The 20819-nt window shown below is 32.6% G+C and overlaps 2 protein-coding genes across 5 annotated transcripts in view; one reads left to right on the forward strand and one right to left on the reverse strand.

The window, feature by feature from the left end:
• Positions 1-17734, reverse strand: part of LOC105195080 (serine palmitoyltransferase 2) — a 33824-nt gene extending 16090 nt beyond the window's left edge. Inside the window, exon 1 of one of the 2 annotated variants that reach the window (XM_039449838.1) lies at positions 16331-17734. The gene's annotated coding sequence lies outside the window, so the exon portion shown is untranslated. Of the gene's footprint in view, positions 1-5035; positions 5390-16330 lie in introns of those variants that run through there. The other variant, XM_039449837.1, reaches the window with a different exon arrangement.
• The window catches only part of LOC105195081 (reticulon-1-A), a 28687-nt gene that overhangs the window by 2000 nt on the left and 5868 nt on the right, over positions 1-20819 (forward strand). For 2 of the 3 annotated variants that reach the window (XM_039449834.1, XM_011160306.3), the window contains exon 2: positions 14689-14724. In XM_039449834.1, the coding sequence (XP_039305768.1) occupies positions 14689-14724 (36 nt within the window). Of the gene's footprint in view, positions 1-14688; positions 14725-20454; positions 20635-20819 lie in introns of those variants that run through there. The other variant, XM_026133526.2, reaches the window with a different exon arrangement.

Here is a 20819-nt window from a genome sequence, read left to right on the forward strand (position 1 = left end):
AATTGGCCGCCATTTTTCGAGAATAATATTCCTAATAATAAAATTAATTGTAAACTTAATTAACAGTCTTAAAAATTATCCTTGAAGGAAGAAAGGAAGAGAGAATAAAAAAACATTACTCTAGATAATTTGAATAACTTGGAAAACTTAAAGAAATCAGGGAAAACCCAGACAATATTCGAATATTCGAACAGAATTCCGTATGTTACGTATGTATTTAATATTTGTACACCGAAATTAATTTAGTAGCAGTGCACAAATCCGACCATGTGGAAGTACTTCCGCCTGGTTACAGCGTCTCTTGTTCATTGTGATACTTGCTCAGCTATCTTTCGTGTGTTGTATGCACGATTAAAATAGCTGTAACCCGCGTCCTTTTTTTCTCTACATAACGCCACGCTCTACTTAATAATTAAGGAACAATGCATTCCACGGGGTGCGTCGACGCGCGGAAAATTGATCATGTCGGCACTGACTGCAAGTCCCAGCCAGTTACGAAGCGATTAATAATAATCGCAGATCGATATCGACAAAGATAATAATCGTGCGAGCGACTTTTGTAGGAAATTTAAATGTCGATATTAGGTCATATACATACATGTATGTTAATATCTTTTTAGTAACAACAGTAAATAAATTCTTTTTAAAGATGGTACGAAGCAACTTTTCTTTTATAATTAAAATGTATTCTTAAAATCATGGGATAACATGGACATTAAAGAATTTTACTATAATTTTAGCAAATTTTACTTTAATTTCGTAAATTCGATGTAAAGTGGTAAATTCTAAACGAAAATTCTCTCTCTCTCTCTCTCTCTCTCTGTATAGAGACTGTGCCGATTATTTTCTGTCTATAAAAAAACAATTGAAACTTATTTATAAGAATGTAATATATTAGTGCTGATTTTGTTGTGTTTTGTAACCGATAATCGTGTCGTTCCGTATGACTGATATCATGAGCTGAAGTTACCTTCTGTTTTGTACTATATCGATCCGTCGAGATACCTTTCGGTTCCCCCATTTGTTGCGTGTCTTATGAAAACCGAAAAGTGCAAACCCGTTACGTTATATTACGCATGTTGAGATATTTCTTTCTAATACTCTTTTTTTTTGTACATTTAATTCTATGGATTGTGTAATCTATTTATTTACACAGAAAAAATTTTCTCTTAGAATTTACTCTAAAATCTATTTTAATCGTGAAATAATACGAATATCAAAGAATTTTACTATAATTTTAGTGAAATTTTAATAAAATTCTTTGATATTCACGTAGCCCTACTTATCTCAATAAAAAGAAAATATTCTTGTAACTCATACAAAATTCACTAAAAAATTTTTATCTTATAGTCTATATTTTTATCTAATATACGTTGAATTCCTAGAGTTTAGCTAGAAAAGTCATTTTTTGAAAGTCGAAAAATTGAGGTTAAAAACTGATTAATATCATATACATTCATAATTTTGCTTTTAAATTGAGTCAACCAAATAGCTACGTGTGGATTTTTCACTGGCATACGTTTCATGGTTCGTAATATTAGTCATCGACTGTTATATGCTGCGCACATACAGCTTTGTTTCCCGCATGCTATACTCGATGAATGAATATTTTTATACGTGATTCACGCCACACGACCGTGTGCACACCCTTCTCTCTCTCTCTCTCTCTCTTTTTTTTTTTTTTTTTTTTTTTTTTTTTTTATAGAGACTTTCTTACAATTCACAATACATATCGCAAAAATATACACAAGATAGTTGAGAATAGCATTAAAATATTAGGTAGGAGTGTTTATGTGATATAATTGTGAGATGCGAGAAGGAATAAATAGCTTGAAAATTTTCATATTATATTTCAAAGTTTATAAAATTATTTTCATAATTATTAGTACTGCACTTTTCCGAAAGATAAGTCAAAGTAAATTAATTATGTAAATATTCAATAAATTATTTTCACTTGTAGTTTCAATTGTATCTTAATTCACAGTTTTTAAAATTCTATAACGAATTAAAAACATAAGCTATAAAAAATTCCTTCCTGATTGTACTAAAACATATGTTTTAGTACAATCTGTACATGATATATTCTGATAGTGTAACTCTGATAATACACTTTTCATGTACACGTGCACTTAATTCGACTTAATAGATAACTTCGTGTTTGTATCGATAAACATTATTAATGTCACGATTTGTTTTACTAATTCACTTTTTTTTACGAACAATCTCTCGATTTTTATTCTTGTATGACTAATAAACAGTAACTTGTATGTATTGCGAATGCGTATTTCGAAATAATATAAAATTAAAAAATTACCGACATATATAATTAAAAAATTGTTTTCATTCTCAAACTCTTAAATTGAGTCATCCGATATTTATTCTTGTGTGTGTTTTATACATGTGAAAGGATTTTCAATTCTGTAAAGCTAATTCGAGGAAAATTCGAGCTTGTCGGTAATTACGTCACTCGGCATTCCCAAAAATAGATTGCTATCTTTTGACAATACCATATCTTGTTGGCCAATTGAATACTGCCAATATTACATTTCTGTAAGGATTCTAATATATAAATGAAAAATAGTTCAACTACATATAAACAATATTATTAACCCTTAAACACACCGATCCTGTAAAATACGGAAACACATTTTTGGGTCTGGGAGACTTTTTCAACTTTGAGAAGCTATAACTTTGATTACAATCAATATTTTTCTACGATTTTTTTTTTAAACGAAAGTTTAAAATCTCAGGAGTGTGACTGCACAATTGGCATTGCCGAAAAATAATTTATTGTGAAGTTATAAAAGAAAAACCATTAAGCAAAAATGAGAAATTGGTCAAAAATTCAGTTTTCCTTCAAAAAATCATATCTTCGCAACACAAAACGTTTAAGGAAAGAGTCTTTCACTTTCAAAATAAAATTTGGCAAAGTCATTCTTTTTAAAACGTAGAATTATGTAACATGGAGAATATGAGGTATTTTTTGGGCATTTAAAAATCCACTTAAAAAAAATCATATCTTTGCAACAAAAAACTTTGAAGAACTTTACAATACGGCGTTTTAAAGCTAAAGATTCATACTTTCAAAAAAAAAAAAAATTATATCATTGCCATTTCTATTAAAAAATGTAACTTATGTAACAAGATGAATATGAGGTATTTTTGATTAAATCGTGTCTAAAATTGAAAATTGATGTGAAAATTCATGATATATTTTGGAAAAACTCTTTTTTCTACAGCATTTTATAGTATTTCAACTTTAGACAGAGTATATCCGCAAACCGACCTGTTCGAACGTATTTTGTCCAGCTTTTTTATATAAAATGCTCACAAAAAAAGTTTCGCTTACACACTATATGGGTCGCATTGACCCTAACAAAACTTTGCTGCCGTGCCGTTTGAATTCTGGTTGATCAAAAAAGTTGATCAACCATATCAATGGAAAGAGGAGATTTCGAACTTTTTTTACGTCTTGGTCCGAATCTTCTATCACATTCCGTCTTCACATAGCAAGCGTTTAAAACTTCATATGGGGTCTCTCAGACCCACTTACGTGTTTAAGGGTTAAATTCAAAGTAGACATTAACTGACATGTATTTAATAAACAAATTAAAATAATAATTAATTAAATAACAGTTTTGTTAGTTAAATAAATAAAGATTAAATATATACATATCTACTACATAGTTACATAAGAGTTTATTCTTAAAATTATAATAATCTTGAGATAATGAGAACCAAAGAATTTTACTATAATTTTAGTAAAATTTAATAAACTTTTACGTAGTTGCTTTTATAAGAGAAATAGTAATAAAAAAATTAGATTATTGAAATGTACGTATAAAGCATATTCTTTTATTGCATCGCAAACGTTTTTTCTTCCCATTTTCTATAAAAATATAATATAATAAATTTTTTATGTTTGTAAGAGTATTTGCGGACCTTAAATGGCTCAATATACAACCTTCTTGCAGTGTAATAGATCCAATATTCGATCATGAAAATTATATTGACCTTAATCCGCACAACGAATTCCTTTCGTAGATCAACAGTTCTGACAATAATATTTAATTCTGTGGAATAAAACCTTTTAAACATATAGTAGTTTAATGATAGTACGTTTCATATTTAAAAAATCTTTTTTTTTAACTTTCTATATAATTAAAGAGAAGAACAAATTTGAAAAACAATACAAAGTCCAAAATTAGGTCATAAGACGACTAAAAGATGTTTTAAAGATATCTTTGCTAAAATTATCTGTAAGGTATCTTTAAGACATTTTATGACTTAATTTTCGACGTTATAATTATCGAAAAGTGTTTTTCATTAATTTCAAATTATATTGGCATAATAATTATTTCGAAAACCGAAACCATTTGGCATTTTAAAAATTTAGAATGAATAATTATTCTTTTGCGATTTTCTTTTTTATCAAATTTATGTTACTTTAAGGTGTAAACGACTTTATTCTATCACATTTTTTGGTTTTATCTGTATAAAAAGATTTTAAATTAATAATAAACTATACAATGAAAAAAAGTTGTTTCAAACTTGACGAAATTTTTTAACTCGATGAAATTTCTTCAGTTCAAGTATTTATATATTTAAGATAAATATATAAATGCTTGAACTTGAAAGAAAAATTTAATGAATAAGAACGTCTCAATGTGTACATATTTATACTGAATGGAAAGGTTATATAGTACAAGAATCTTTTAAATCTCATTAAATATTTACGGATCATAAACAATAGGAATTATAAATTCTTTAAAAGAACGTGATCTTTTAACTTTTATAATAATATAGTTTAGAAAAATCAGAGAAGAGAAAAAGTTGTTCCTTATTCTTCCAGTTATTACGTAGCATGTACACTCTAATTTTTTTACTTTTAAATATATTTCAAAATATGTACATATAGTCCAATCCACTTTTTTTCTCAACTCAAATAAGTTTGTTTACCAAGTTACTTTTCGATAGATAATTGATCTTTTTGTCAATATATTTGTAAATTATAACGTACAATGTGTATTCAAACCTTTTCAATTCTTTTTTCCCTTGAACTGCTTTCGATCGAATTTTCAATACGACGAAATTGTTTCGCTGAAAGTAAGAGAAAACGTAGATTCACAAAGTAACGATAGTAAAAACGTACCGACGCGTCAAACTGTAGTCGAGTAAAGACTGGTCGTAGCTCGACGACTCCACTATTCTTATACTTGAGAAACATATTTTCGACCCCACTAAGATACGGTACGTGTTTTCTTTTTTATCTTCAAGTTTTTATCTTCAATCATAGTTATCGTTTGACGCATAAATTTTATAAATTGCGTGAGTTGGATTTCATAATTTCTTATCGAGACACTTTTACCAAAATTGCTTTGCTTTTGTTTTTGTAAATTTAGATATATATATTTTTGCGCACTCTATTTAAATACCTACATATTTTAATCGTTGCATTATTATTCAATTATATATTGTAAATTGTTTAAAATACGCAATACGCATGCGTGCGTGTGTGTGTGCGTGTGCGTGCGTGCGTGTGCGTGCGTGCGTGTGCGTGCGTGCGTGCGTGTGCGTGCGTGCGTGCGTGCGTGCGTGCGTGTGCGTGCGTGCGTGCGTGTGCGTGCGTGCGTGTGCGTGCGTGCGTGTGCGTACGTGCGTGCGTGCGCGTGCACACACAGAAAATATTTGCTAATCTTTTATATTTAATTTTTTTTTTTTAATTATTTCAATATACTATATATAAATGTTACCTGTGTGCCCATACTGTGCGTGCGTGCATGCGTGCTTATACAGTGTTGTGTAAAAAAATTATATATAAAAGCGAACGTGTATTCGATATGTATAAAATGTTAAAAAAATATAGGTCTAATACACTTTAAATATATCATGTAATTATCCCTGACTGATTGAAAAATATTTGCTCAATGTCAGTTGAACAATTAACCTTGCAAAAATATAAGTGATCTTCGATTTTGATAAATACGAATTACTTGCCCGAATTTTTGCATAGAACTACTTATGTGTAATTTTGTCACATTTAATTAATAACATAAACTCTTTACGGTAATCACACTTTAATTATGTATTGTTTGTAGTTTTTGTTTATATTTTATTTGTTAGTAATTAAAAAAAAATTTATGTGTAGATTATAACTCACAGAGGTTAGCAAGTCAAATGTCAGCAAGTAACAGATATAACCGCAAAGAAATAATTCGTCCGGAATAATTCATCGCATTACACGTGACATTGCTTTAATCAAGTGTCAAGACCATGATCCTTACGAAATTGAGAATTTTTTTTATTTCTTAATGACGATAAAAGAAGCTGCGGGTACGTAATAAAGTTGAATATGAGTTGCGGTTATAGCTTTCGACTATCAGCAAAACAACGCATTACAATTTGAATATCTCTATGGAATATTTGATAATATTCCATAACACAATTGTATAACTTTTATCGAAAATTAAAAGAATCGCTCTAAGCAGAAATATTACTAGAATTTTTTTTGCAGCAAATTTGTATACATTTAAATTAAATTAAGAGAAAGTTTTTTTCTCAAAGTAGTATAAGTACTGGGTACTGTAATGATTTACGATAAATGCATTTATTATATTTTGTATTTTAATTTAGTTAAATATTTGGGAACACTTCCCTCACTTGTGCTTCCATATACACAGATAGAGAAACAATGATTCTAATTACTATGGAGAAAGAACAAAGTGGCAAAGTGTACTCGATAACTTGAAAACAAGTAAAGTAAAGAAAAAAGTTATGAAATACTTTTTTTTTAACTGTCGTCATCAAAGTATACTAAAAAAGTTACTGTGATATTTCTCTAACCCCCACCTATTCTATAATTTCCTTTCTTTCTCTATTTATACATTGTTGAACAATAAGTTTTAATTGCGTTAGTTTTCGATTTTTTTTTTTTTTAATACGCGATTTCAGTCGATCAATTTTTTATTGTCGAGTTAGACAAAAATTTGTCAACATGGGTTTTTCAATCAATCGTCCATTTAAAGGACAAATTATATACGTTTGTTATTTATGGAGAACGCCAACAGTGCACACTTAAAATCATTTTGCATATTCGTTAAACCGAACTTTTAACTGATAAATACAATAAAGCTATATTAATTTGTTTAGAATTGAACAGGTATGTAAAGTGTTCTATTCATTTAGTATTCTTCCTAAATTAATTACATTATATCGTTTTAAATAAACAATATGCAGCATTGCGTACTGCGTATACGTGCTCGTAACTCACTTGTAACACTGGCTCTGCACTACGTGGCCAAACTTACCATTGATCAGAATGTTAATCATTTAAAAAAAAACTTGAAAGATTTGGAATTTATGGGAAATTTTTGCGAAATTCGAGAAAACTTCTCAAAAATATCTTTTAAAAAATTTTATTTTTATTCTGTGAGAATCAAAGCGCTACGTTTTTAGTATCAAAATACTATGTATGACGTACATAATTTGCACTTTGAATAATTTATAAATTACACTGTGACTGTACAGTCGTGAGCTAAAAGGTTGCAACACATTTTCTTCGATGGTTAGATGGTTTGATGCTTAATTGGTTGGATCCACAGGTAAGAACCAATGACGTTCGCCGTTCGATGAGCAAGTCTACATTTCAAAAACAATCGAAGAAAATGTGTTGCAACCTTTTAGCTCACGACGTACACTGAAAGTTCTTCTCATTATTTTTTATCGCAAAAGATACTAGAAACTTATCATGTTTAATGATAAGTTAGTGGGACAGTCTCGTAACCAAATTTTGTAATCAAATGTCAAGAATGACGATAGAAATTTTTTTAATATACATACAAAAGACATTTTATAATTTGCATAATAAAAATTACGAAACCGATTGTAAAGTTTATCTAAACATTTTATGTTTTATTTTGGTAGATATTAATAAATTTGTGAAAAAAATCATATAAAATTTTTTGAAATAGCATGTTGCTCCACGACTACTATTTTAAACGTAAATTTTAAGAGAAAATTTTCTCTCTTAACATATTTTTTAAACATTTAAATAAGCGACATAATTAAATTGTTCCTACATTAAAAAAAAAACATTATATAAACGCATTATTACAATTCTTATACTCTTTAAAAATTGTTTACATTTATTGTAAAAAGTGACATCACTAGTTTCAAGTTTTGAAATAATACATAAACAGTAAAAATTAGAATCTTTTCTTTGTAAACTGCTGTTTTATCGACATGTGATATTGTAGAAATTCACTAATGAGATTATCTAGATGCTAATGGATGAATCAAAGTGCACATACACGCGCACATCAATTTAGATTGGCAGTCTGCTCAATGAGAAACCTATCCTCTTTATTTTACATTACGTTACATTATTATTTATTTCTTAAACAGATATAACAGTCTTCTCATAATATTTTTTAACTATAAAATTTATTTTACCATTGTAACTTTTACATTACAATTTGTCTAGTCATTTCTTTTTAACCACGATGAACATGTTATATTTCCATTTATAACCGACGATTTCAGTGATGACATAATGGCTGCGTTCAGCAGAGAAAACGATCAGTGAGCGCTCAGTGAGCGCTCAGTGATTCTTTAATATAATTGGTTCTTGCCCTTAATTCTTCAGAATCATTATCATCATTATCATCAGATTTTGAAAGTGCAAACGAGGTATGAATTCGCTTGTTTTTATATTATATATTCGCGCGCATACGCACGCATACACACACGGCAGAGAGAATTTGAAGTGATAATATATCATCACGCGAGTGACGAACTGTGGGGTCTGGGTCGACTGAGTCCCGATTTCAAGGAATACTGAGCGGACTATATCTTTGCGTGGTGCATCCTAGATAGCGCTAAAGTAATCCGCGATCTTTAAATGCAGTATGTACCCACAATTTTAGCTAAAATCATAGTTTTCCAATTATTAACCGTACATGCGGTTATTTTACTATATTTAAGCCATTCTTGCAATGTTCCCACCACTTCTCTCGGACAAATAATTATTTTTTCTTATTATTTGATAACCCAAACAATGATTTTTCAAGGTTTATTTAAAAGACTGCCTTGGCGGCCAAAAATGACACTTTTTTACAAATACCCTCCTTTGTCTGGCCATTTGAATTATGGAATTATAGAAAATTATGGATCATTTTGTATTTCGTCGAACAAACAACAAAATCAGATTGTTACATTCATATTTCGGATTCAATCAATTTTGTTTTTCAGCGTAAGATACAAGCTGTTTTTTTTTTACTTGGACAATTTTTCCCCGTACTTGATTCCTGAGGCATTTTTTTAAAATAATTATTAAATTAGCAAGCTATCACTCGTGAAATCTTTTTTAAATATCGCTATGATTAATCGCTCGATCATGATTAGTCTGTCACAACCGTTTTACATTCACGGACCTTTAAATACGAAGTTCCGAGCAACATGGCGATGAGCCTGTAGAAGGTGGGGGAGGAAGGTTCGGAAGGCGGGGAGAGGGCTCGGAAGACCTCCGGTGGGTCGATAACAGGCCTCAGTCCTCATCTCGCTGTGTACGAGCTACGTGTTGTCCGCAATAGTTGTCCTCCTTCCTCCAAGCACTCCGGACAGTCCGAGTGTGAATCGTCAAGTCGAACGTTTCTTTCTCGACTCTCATTATCAAGAACTGTAAAGAGAGTCACGCCCCTGTCGTCATCCTCGTTGTCATTTTCGTCGTCGTCGTCGTCGTCGTCGTCGTCGTCGTCGTCGTCGTCGTAGTGCGTCATTCAGTACGCGCGCGCGCGCGCGCGTGAGTGTGTGTGTGTGTGTGCGTGTGTGTGTGTGTGTGTATGTGTGTGTGCATGTGCATGTGCGTGTGGCAAGATACGCCATTGCTTCCGTAAACGTTCACCAGGCGCGCTAACACGCTCAGGAGAGAACATTCCGTACCGTCGGACGCGCACACAGCTCGGTGGCGAACAGTGGAGGGAAGTGCGCGTCGCGTAAGGACCTCGGACAAGTGTGCGTAAGGATGGCGGACTCGGACGTAGCGTACTCCGCTAAGAACTTCGATGAGGGCAACCAGATCTGCAAGCGACCCGGCGCCGGCGCCAACGCCAGTCCATGTTTCTGGAACATTCTGAACCCCCGTAAGATTTTTCTCGACACAATTTCTTCCTTCGCGTCCTTTCGAGAGAATAATTTTTTTTTCTCTCCCTTGTACGCTCGATACTTGAAGCTCGCGTGTTAAGACGGGCGCAAATAATTCGTACGAAAATTATATATATATATATGGGAATACCCTTTTCGTTTTTTTTCTACCCCTGAGCAATTTAGGATAAACGTTCCTCCATTGGCGAGATCTCTCGCTCTTCTCGGCTCCTCGTCAAGAAGAACAGGCGAAATCGGATTGCGAACAATTTTAATTAATCCTCGTTGGCTGTTTCATGTCGGTGACCCGGGCTTCACCGCCCTGCGCAGATGCTACCTGCTCCGTTATCGGAGAATCTCCGATCGAAACTAGGTTATCGATCGGTCGGCGGCTACCTGCAAATAATATTTATGCCAACTCTCTACCGTTCGCATTCATATTGAATCTACCGGTCCGTTTGGGTTGAACCCACGAAACTCGCGTCGTTCGTCGATTCGTACCTTAGATGGAGTATGTGTACAAAAAATGCCAATACTTATAGATACGAAGCTGGTTGTCATTTTTGGTCGCACCTATCGCAGAAATGGCTCTGAACCATTGATTCTGAATGATGGGAAAAGAACAATTAATATGACTTTGTTTCTTTTATCGGTGACATTAACCCATTAACCCTTTGTTGCATAGTGTATCATACGTGGATATATCTCTTTGCAGTTTTTTTACGTCTTTACGTATTTTATAATAAATATGTAGACAATTGGTACTGTTAAATTCTTACAACTTGTATGTATACAAATATGAATAACGTAAACATGTTATACAATTATTTTGTATTACGAATAAGTTATAAGCAAAAGAGATATGAGTCAAAATTGGCACACTTTTTCAAAATTTACGTTGAAAAATGAGCATACCTTGAAAATTTCTATGTTAATGTTTTTGAAATCGCCAATTTTCAAATCTGCACTCATAACTGGAACATTTTTTTATGGCAAGTACAATATAGCGCTCAAAATGACTGTGAGAGAAATGTTCAAGTCTGATTTAATGCAAGTTTACACATTTTTAAACGTTGACCTTAGATTTGCAGTCAGCGACCCTAAAAAGCCTACGCTAAAATTTAACAAAATATGCTAAAGAGAAAAAATGATGATGAAAAGTGACAAAGAGTTAAAGATTTCATGCCTATGAATAACAATTGCGATTTAATTTTTGTAGATTAGGACCTGAGTTACAAGCTGATTTGAAAACGCACAGGGGTCATCTGGCGTTCAATAAATTAAATTAGCGCCGATTTAATGAAAAAATATATTTTAACAAATTTGAAATGTACAAGTTTCTTTTAAATGCGACGTGTCGCGTTACATTTGTACATATGTGGTACTGCATACATACAGGTATTACCAAACGAACATTGAAAGCTCTGAGGTTTTTGAAATTTTTGAAATTTTATTCTGCGGAAACACAGCGCAGCGTCGAGTAATTGGCATTCGTTACATTAATTATTGATACTAGTATTTTGAGTATTTTTATTGAATCGCAATACGTTAATAAAATGAGCATAATTCATGCTTTTCTTATAATACACGTTTGCGCTCGAGTAGTAAAATTCTGCTTTCGCAGCACTCCAAGCAAGCACGGTGTGCGTTACGATTTCTTGCAAAGAATAATTATCATCGCGACCTTGGATTATGTAACGCCACGAGATCCAACCGTGACCGCGACGTGCATATGTGTATAATCGACTTTCGAACTTTATCCCAAAGTCATTCCATCACAGCTTTTAAGTACGACGGTGGCGACTGGTCGCTAAGAGAAAATTGCATAACTGAATTATCGTTATAATATTATCGAATTAACATGATGGGAAGATAACGATAATTTTGCTTATTAAGTCTATCTTTGTATCCTGCTCATTGAGTAGGTTGATATTTTCTTTCGAAAAAATTGCATTTCTCTCGCCTTCTGTACTACGTGCTGTATTTATACTGCCGACTGCAGAACAATCAACTTGTATTACTATGCTAAAATATTTAATTTTCTATACAAAATTAATTGGAAATGATAATAATCTAGTGTTAATCTTGGACAATTAATGAAAGAAATCTTACACAAATAAATAAAAATAAAAATATTTTTGCGAGTAGAGACAACAAATACTTTACTGACAATGAAGCGTGCGCGTCTGATAACAACGTTATACGAGGCTAGTGATATGCGAACGCTATATATATATATATATATACACATACACACACACACACACACACACACACACACACACACACACACACACGCGATACATACGTAATTTACATGTTTAGAATCATTGATATGCACTGCAAAAGGCTATTTTTACAAATGCCTAATCGCACTCGCTTCACAAACCGCGATACGAGTGAAACCTAGCACTTGTCAAATTTTCATCGATCATGAAAAAGCGATTCGCTCGATTTCAAAGTCAAAAGCAAAAGTCGAGTCACCGCGCCGTTTCAAGGCAACAAGAGTCGTCATATTGCGCAGTGCACATACGATCGATTGGCTCAACCTGGCTCCCCGCGATTCGCGCGCGTGTCTATAATTTGCTTGCGTTGTAGTTTGAGATTATTTCCCACGCGATACATGTATATATATACACACACACACACACACACACATATATAAAGCCGGGATATATGCGACATTGAAGGAAATCATGTTGACGTTTCCGTCATTATCGAGCTATACATGTGTATGTATGTACACCTTGTGCATTTTCATCTGGCGAACAAATCATCTTTATCTGTCCACTTACCGCATCGATACTTGGAGTAGTAATAAAGTGCCTTTTTCAACCTCGTTGATTGAGGCCTATATATAGTAGTGCTATAAAATTACTCACTCGAGTGACAAGCTTGCTTTTTTGTTCGATAGCCTATCTCATTGTCTTGCAAAGAGACCGATAATATTTTCGGCGATGTATCGAAGATATCCATCCCGCTTTCTCCCTTAACCCTTTTGTATACTTTTCTCATACTGCTAAATTCGCTTTCAATTTAATTCTTTTTTAACAATTTACAACTTAATATTTGAATCGCGCGCTAGCGCGATTGCTGACGCTGCTGAGACTAATGGTAACTATTAGTGTTACTTATTATTAAATAACAAGAGAAATTTGTTCGTTTAAAAGACTTGTATGTATGAATCACGTGCTTTTAAATATCGTTCACGTAATATTGTTTTCGAATACCGTTCTAACGACACGAGGAGAAGATGCACGCACGAACGATAAAAAGATTGTACATTTGTATGCACTTGACACGTAGAGCGCGACGCAATATCTAAATGAAAGGGTATTGACTCCTTTAACCTCTTCCTGTCTCGTGCACTCGCTTCGTTCGTCTTTCGTCTTTCGTCTTTTTCTATGGAGTAAAGTGAGGAGAACATGGTTTTACATGAGGAATTGTGATGGACGGACTCGTTGTGTGAACGAGTAGCTCGGGTCCAATATTAATAGACTCTTTAGACTCCCCTAAAGTAATGCAGCCAAATTTGCTTTCAATGCAACCAGTGTGATAAATAGCGATAAATTATTAATAAACATAATTTAATGATAATTCTACATTGGTTTTAACCAATAAAACTTGATAATATTTGACAAGCGAATAATAAAATTTGCCCTTTTTCGAACTATTACGCTAGGCACTTTGATAGCCTTTAGCAATCTCCTATCGGCATGTATTGATTTATTATATAATTATTAATAGCAGCGTAACCTGAAAAATAAGCTCAAAGGAGAACACACATCGTGCATCGATGATTAACTACTGCTTAATCTCTCACATTTCTCGATTTTACTTAATCCTTTATTTCGTGCATATGGAATTCTACTTCCGTTTCAACGAACGATTCTTCCCTCATAAAGAAATTAATCGAGCAATTTTCACAAATAATAATAATAACATTATAAGCATGATCTTGAATGCGATTGTGAGAAGAAGGAAGAAATTTTCATTGCATTCATTGATGCAGTACTGTGAACTCGTTTTATGATTCTATCCCAAGGACGCTAACAAAATCATATAGATCTATAACGCTTGTTCTATAACAGCTTCAAATGCATGCAAATACCTAGAGCTCTTTCGTATGGATTGTCGCACTTGATTAAAATCGCTTCAAAACTGTTAGCATTCTGGGATTATATTAATTGAGGCAGTCGAGGGTAAAATTTTAAATTTTCCAAAGTTGGACTTTGGGAATGTTGCCTTTGGTGCTCAAAGAGAGTAAAAGAATAAAAATTATTATTACCGATAAGAATATAGTTTACAAATGTTGATCAGTCAAGTAAATGCTCAGTCAAAAAGAATAAAATAAAATAATTGTATTGTATATTTTTAAATTTAAACAAAAGTAGACTTTACGTATCACAAAAAAAATGCTAATTTGGTTACTCGAGAGATTTTGCAACCAAACGCTTCAGTTATTGAAAATGAATTCATAACAATTTGCACTTTATATGTTAACGATGGAATCTGTACTAATGTACTTTTTAATTGTATTGTTCGCAGACGCATGGTTTAATCCTGAAAGACTGAATCCAAAAGGTAAGAAAACAGAAAAGAAATATATAGTTTTTTTTTTATTTTTTTGCATTTATGGCGTGTAGCAATGTATTATCGATTCAATTAGAGATGTTTGCCATCGTGGTTACATTGTAGTTTTGAAATTGACTTCAAGGTCGCGAAATACTTTTCGATTTCTAAGCGGTTCTCAAATCATCACCGAAATCAGTCACCGAAATTATATTAATCCCCTTCGAGGAGGTTTTTCTATTCACAATGGGCATAATTTTAATATTCCACGAAATTAATCTCACAAATCTCATGTGAAACAACTTATTATTACTACAAACATTGCATTGAATTTTGAGAGAGCGGATAAATACTAATTAAAGAAACTTTAAGTAACGTCACTTGGGAAATGCGAAAAAAGAATAATTTTCAAATACTGTAAAAAAAAAAGTCTAAATGTCACTGTAGCATTTTAAATGTCATTGTAGTTAGTTATTTTCGAATTATTAATAAAGAAAACATTGTAAAAACACAAATGTCAAAGGCAAAATTAACTAAATTTAATGTTAATTTAACTTGTATCATATTATTTGTTAAAAAAAATGAAATCAAATTAGATTACATTAGGTGAGATACAATTTAATTTTAATTTTAATAGCTGACATGTATAGCTATATAAAAATATTTAATTTATTTCATATATTTTTCATCATATATAATTAATAGTGTTTTCTAATTCGAAAACTGAAAGCCTCAGCTATTGGTAGGACCTTGTATATTGTTATTTTACTGCAAAAATATTGAAAAATTGTATAAATTGTCAAAATTGAGAATTGTGTTTACGTAAGCGGGATGTAGTTCTTCTCGATTAAGTTTTATCAAGGCAATGAAACTAGTTGATAGTTGATAGACAAGTAATATTGTAATAATGCTCGTGTGCCGAGCGTTGAAACATGTTTATTATCAACAACAGATACGGTAACAATTTATGTTCGAGACAAATCTTCATTTTTTAATTCTTTGTTGCGTACTTGTTTTTCAACATATTTTGTTGAATATTAGCACATGGAGGAATTTTTTGAAGGATTGCACTAATTGCAAATCTGAAATCAAAATTTAAAAAAATCAAAATAACAGATTCACAATGATGGCCTAAATAAAAAAAATTTAACTATATCTTATATGTATACACATATGTATAACTAAAATTTTGTACGTAAAGATTTTTGTAATCTTCCGATTTCAAATCTGCAGTAAAAATTTGAAAATGTAAAACAATTGGATCCACAGCACCGCCTACACAGCACAGAACATTCCAGCAATGTTGCTGCATATTGCTGAAATGTTACAATACACTCTGTATTATATGAGATATAAAAGAAAAATCTTTGCTATTGCTTAAGGATAAAATCTCGTTCTTGGCGTAACTCGAAACATCGAAGATGTGGCAAGAGATCTGTAATCTCTAAATGTAAATATTCTTCAAACATAACAGGTTTCTGACTTGAAATCAGCTATTTAAAAAATATTAACGTAAAGATTTTTTTACGCAATCGAATCAAAGTAGTGATTCGATACTTTTCAGTATTAAATAGCGATAACAAATAAGTATATATATATAATTTTTTTTTCCACTTACGAAAATGTTTTGGAGAAAGCTCAGGAAATGTTCAAGTCACACATAACAGGTCGAAAATGCAAATTGTAAAAGAGTTTTATATATTATTTTCTTAGATTTGGTCTGTCGAGAGAGAAATTTGTTTGAGAAAAAGACTTTTTATAAGTGTTGTGTGAAAATGTTAAAAGTGTTAAAATCTTGAGATAGAAGGTAACAATGTCCACTTGGGCGTAAATGGCGAAGCGCGTTGCGACGGCGCGGCGCGGACGACGGATCGAAATACAATAATTAGTGCGGCGACGAACGCGATTTTACATTTCGGCGGCATCCCTTCTATCGGTCCGTCGTTCTCGGACGGCTACCTAAATATAACGTCCAGGCAACCTCTCATTGGTTCGGTGCCAGGTTTCCGAAGACCCTCGTCGGGGTTTCCAAACCAACGGAGCAGTCCCCTCGGTTACGAAGTCGTTGGAAACCGGGACGAAGTTCGCTATTCACTGCTTCTCCGTTTGTCGTACTTCAATTCTTCCGGAAAACCCTTTCCGGATCACTTTCCTATCGTGCCGATATTATTCGAATTCAGACGGAAATTACGAGATTTTGGTGTAAACAATAGAGTGATAGAGCGCATCCGGATGTTCATAGAGAAAATGGCCATCACGAAGGAGGAATGTGAGTAAGGTCTATCCGTGAGAGCGATGATAATTTGGCACATGCGTGTGTCGTACGAACGCAAGAAGAAAGATTGAGGGTAACGACAGATATGAAACTGTATAAATAAGAAAATAATAATCTAATCACTAGACAAGATGTGACGCGAAATTTGCTCTAATTATTATAAGAGAGAAGGTCGATTGGAGAGATTAGCAGACCGTGAATTGTTACAATCGAGTGTATACAAATCTGAAAATCGAAACTGCATCTCTGCATCTTTGCATCTACATTATTTTGCATATATCTATATATCTATATATCCTTTGTATTTTATGTCATATCTCAGTTTCAAGCGTATTGCTATCGCAATTACCGAATACCAAGTTTGAGAATCCCTGCCTCAGATATATTACAATACGTTACGTATTATGTACAAATATTTGTGCATACATTTTCGTTTAATTCCATCAATACCTTTTTCAAGGAGGTATTTTGACACTTTATTCTCTTTAAGACAATTATTTAGTGTTTCAAGTCGAGGATTCAACTTGAAACAGACCGAATTAATGTTACAACTCTCTGAGAGGAATCCAATAATAGCTGATAACTTGAAAGATTGTTGCAGATGTTTCGTTAGTATCGGAAAGTGCTGTTTCTTTTCTTCTAAATATATATCAATTTTATTCGATTTTCTTCTGTATATGTATATTTGTATCTGTATCGATGTAATGCCAATTTTATTGTTCACGTACGACCAGAAATCATGAAACTCTGCAACTATGTGATATCTATTTTCTTTGTATAACAAACTACTTATTATTTGAGTCTTAACCAAGTTTGCAGTACACAACAGTATAAAGAAAAAGATATTTTCGATTTTTGTGTTTTTGTTTTAATAGATTTTAATGTCTTTGTAACTTGTCTTGTAAAAAATTGCTTTAAATTGTTTTAATGTAAAATTCAAATTGATCGTAAGCGATAAAATAGGGATTTCTCAAAAGCGTTCTAAAATAGTAATTTATATTTTGATTGAATTTAAAGCCGAGTGAACAATTTTCATTTTTGATATAAGGCTTCCTCAATTTTGATAAATAAATAAATTTATTCATTTAAAAATCATACATATTTTAAGAAATACGTCTTAATTTTGCACACAAACTTGAATGTTTTAATAAGTTTTTTTCAATCTTAAATCAAATTCTGTTTTCAAAAAAATTCGAGTTGTTATTTGTTCTGTTCAAGTGGTAAAACTTTCGTTTGAAATACTTAATGTATTTTTCTTAAATTTTCCCAAGGTATTTGTCTGTGACATTTAAAATGAAATGTGCATACATGTACGTTTAATTTTGTATATGATATTTTACAACTGTCTCTTCACCGCGTTCACGATGTTTAATTTTCCGCTGTATCATTGCAACCTGACTCATTATATTTATCTCAGGTTTATTTTAATTTCTCATTCATGAAAATTATTGTATGTGGTTGTTGGTTTTTTCAAGATATCTCATTTATCAACAGTTTCTCTTTTAAACCTTGGATTAATGGACAACTAAATTTTGATTGGCTGCCACAAAATTAATTTTTGTTAGAAAAGTAAAATACGTACAAAATAAATTATATCTTTATTTAATAACGAACTAGAAGTGAAATTTTCATTACATTTTATCGATTGATATTCGATACTCGAATGCAAATGACGATACGCAAATAATTACTCGATTTAACATTATAATGTAAAGTCTAAAGAGAAAAAAGTATACGATTTCTCTCTCTTTTTTTTTTGTTTTGTTTCTATAATCTAATTTTTCGCAACAGTGAAATATCGTCAATATTAGAAATGTTTAATACATCCCAAAAAATGATGTGATTTTGACACAGCAATGGGAGCGTGAATTTAATCATCGTAACATTATCATTGTTTAGAGCGTACTAATTTAAATCAATAAAATTTTTAATCATGTATTTGTAACGGTAAGTTTTTTTTTTTCTAAATTACTACTGCTTGGGAATCGCAATAGAATTTTACATTTTTTCCAAAATATAGATTTTATTCTATTGGCGAACACAGCCAACGCAACCGCTAAAATGGCAGCTTAGCCCTGTCTTTTTCTTTCCGCTGGATGACGCACAGTGTAGATAAATCCGAAGGGGAACTCTCGTATACGAATCGATAAAGCGGCGCCATACACGCCGTACGACGTCTCGCGTCGACCTGTAATGCATAATTCTGTACCATAAGCACGATAGTCACGAGAATCGGAGTAAATGCATTTCATTTCCCCTCTTATCACAAGCGCGGTTATACATAACCAGCGTATTCCAATCGAAAATCGTATTCCTTCCGAAAATCGAAATGCCATTTCTGTCTTTTAATAATAAGAGGTAAGTGCCCCAAGCAGTAGAGATGATTTTATAAGAGAGATTTCATATACCACTAGCCCGTATCGCAGATCCGCGCCAGTGCGGCCACAAGTGTCAATTGATCACCTTTGGGCGTCCTTCGATGCATTATACTCTGGTATCATTCGAGTATGTTAGCATTAATTAAAAATGTTGTTAAATTGATTAAATTTTTTCACTTCAAGTTTTTATGTATTTAACTTAAATGTAGTTTATGTATATAGAAACACATTCATCATACTCTATATTTTCATGCATAACGTAACATGCAAAAAATTATGTAAAATCTTGTAAAAATTTTACGTGCCTACACGTAGACAACTATATAAAGTATATAAATCACATACATAAAAAACGAATAAATTAATACTTGATTATAAATATTAGTGCTTGCTCGTTGTATTATTAGCGCGATAAATAAAGGTCGACGAAAGGTAAATATCAAAAGATGTAATCGGGGCAATACTAATAATATGCCATTATACATACAAGTTACTGCATATAATTAAATTATCGGAAAATATTGAACGGCTCTCTATACATGGCTATTTGAATTTATATCTATTTTAAGACACTGCGACAGACAAAAGACAGACTAAAAACGTCCACTGTTGATTACTCGATCGACTCGATCGTTACTTATTTTTCAATGTTGATAACAAATATTCATTGTTCCATGTCAGAAATTTATAAAGCTCCCCATCCCAAAACAGAATATTTCAACTACTATATTGAAATAGCATGTAAAAAAGCATAATAATATAATATAATTCTATCCTTTCATAAGCTTCACACAAAAGAAGCAAGAAGAAAATTGTTAATGATTTGCAAATAAATTCAAATAGAGTATTGTAGTAAATTGATATCAATTATATATGCAGCATTTAACTCGAATCGTCTTTTAGTAGATTTTGTCGACATAAATCCGCTGTCATAAACAAAGTCGATTGCCTGGATAGTTACGTCCCTGTGCCACGTTCGCCACCTTCCTCCCGTTCTTTCGTCTTTCCCCTCTCTTTCTCTCTCTCTCTCTCTCTCTCTCTCCCCCTTTCTTTCTTCGTCGCTATCAATGAGGCTGTCTTCTCGTATAGCGTTCAGAACCTGAACGTTGGAACGGTAACGCTGAGACAGTCGCGTGTGTAACTGCCGACTGTGCGGACACTCTCGGCTCTCTAACGAGAAGAAAGGTCTCTCCGCGTGACGCTTTATAAGGATGAAACGAAGAAATATTCAGAGAGGACCCGTGCAAGTCCTTCCAGAACGCGGTCCCGGTAAGTCCTATGTCCCTATGCGTCTTTACGCGACCCTACGATCGCGGAAGTAGCTGGCCCGGCATACTGCTGATCATTGATCGAGGAACATATGGTTGGCAACTTGCGACGCTAGTTTTGCACCTTTTGCATCGTGATCATGAAAACTTTACACTTATACTACAAGTATAACAGATATAACAGAT

Source organism: Solenopsis invicta, chromosome 5 (assembly GCF_016802725.1).
Source record: "Solenopsis invicta isolate M01_SB chromosome 5, UNIL_Sinv_3.0, whole genome shotgun sequence".
NCBI lineage: Eukaryota > Metazoa > Arthropoda > Insecta > Hymenoptera > Formicidae > Solenopsis > Solenopsis invicta.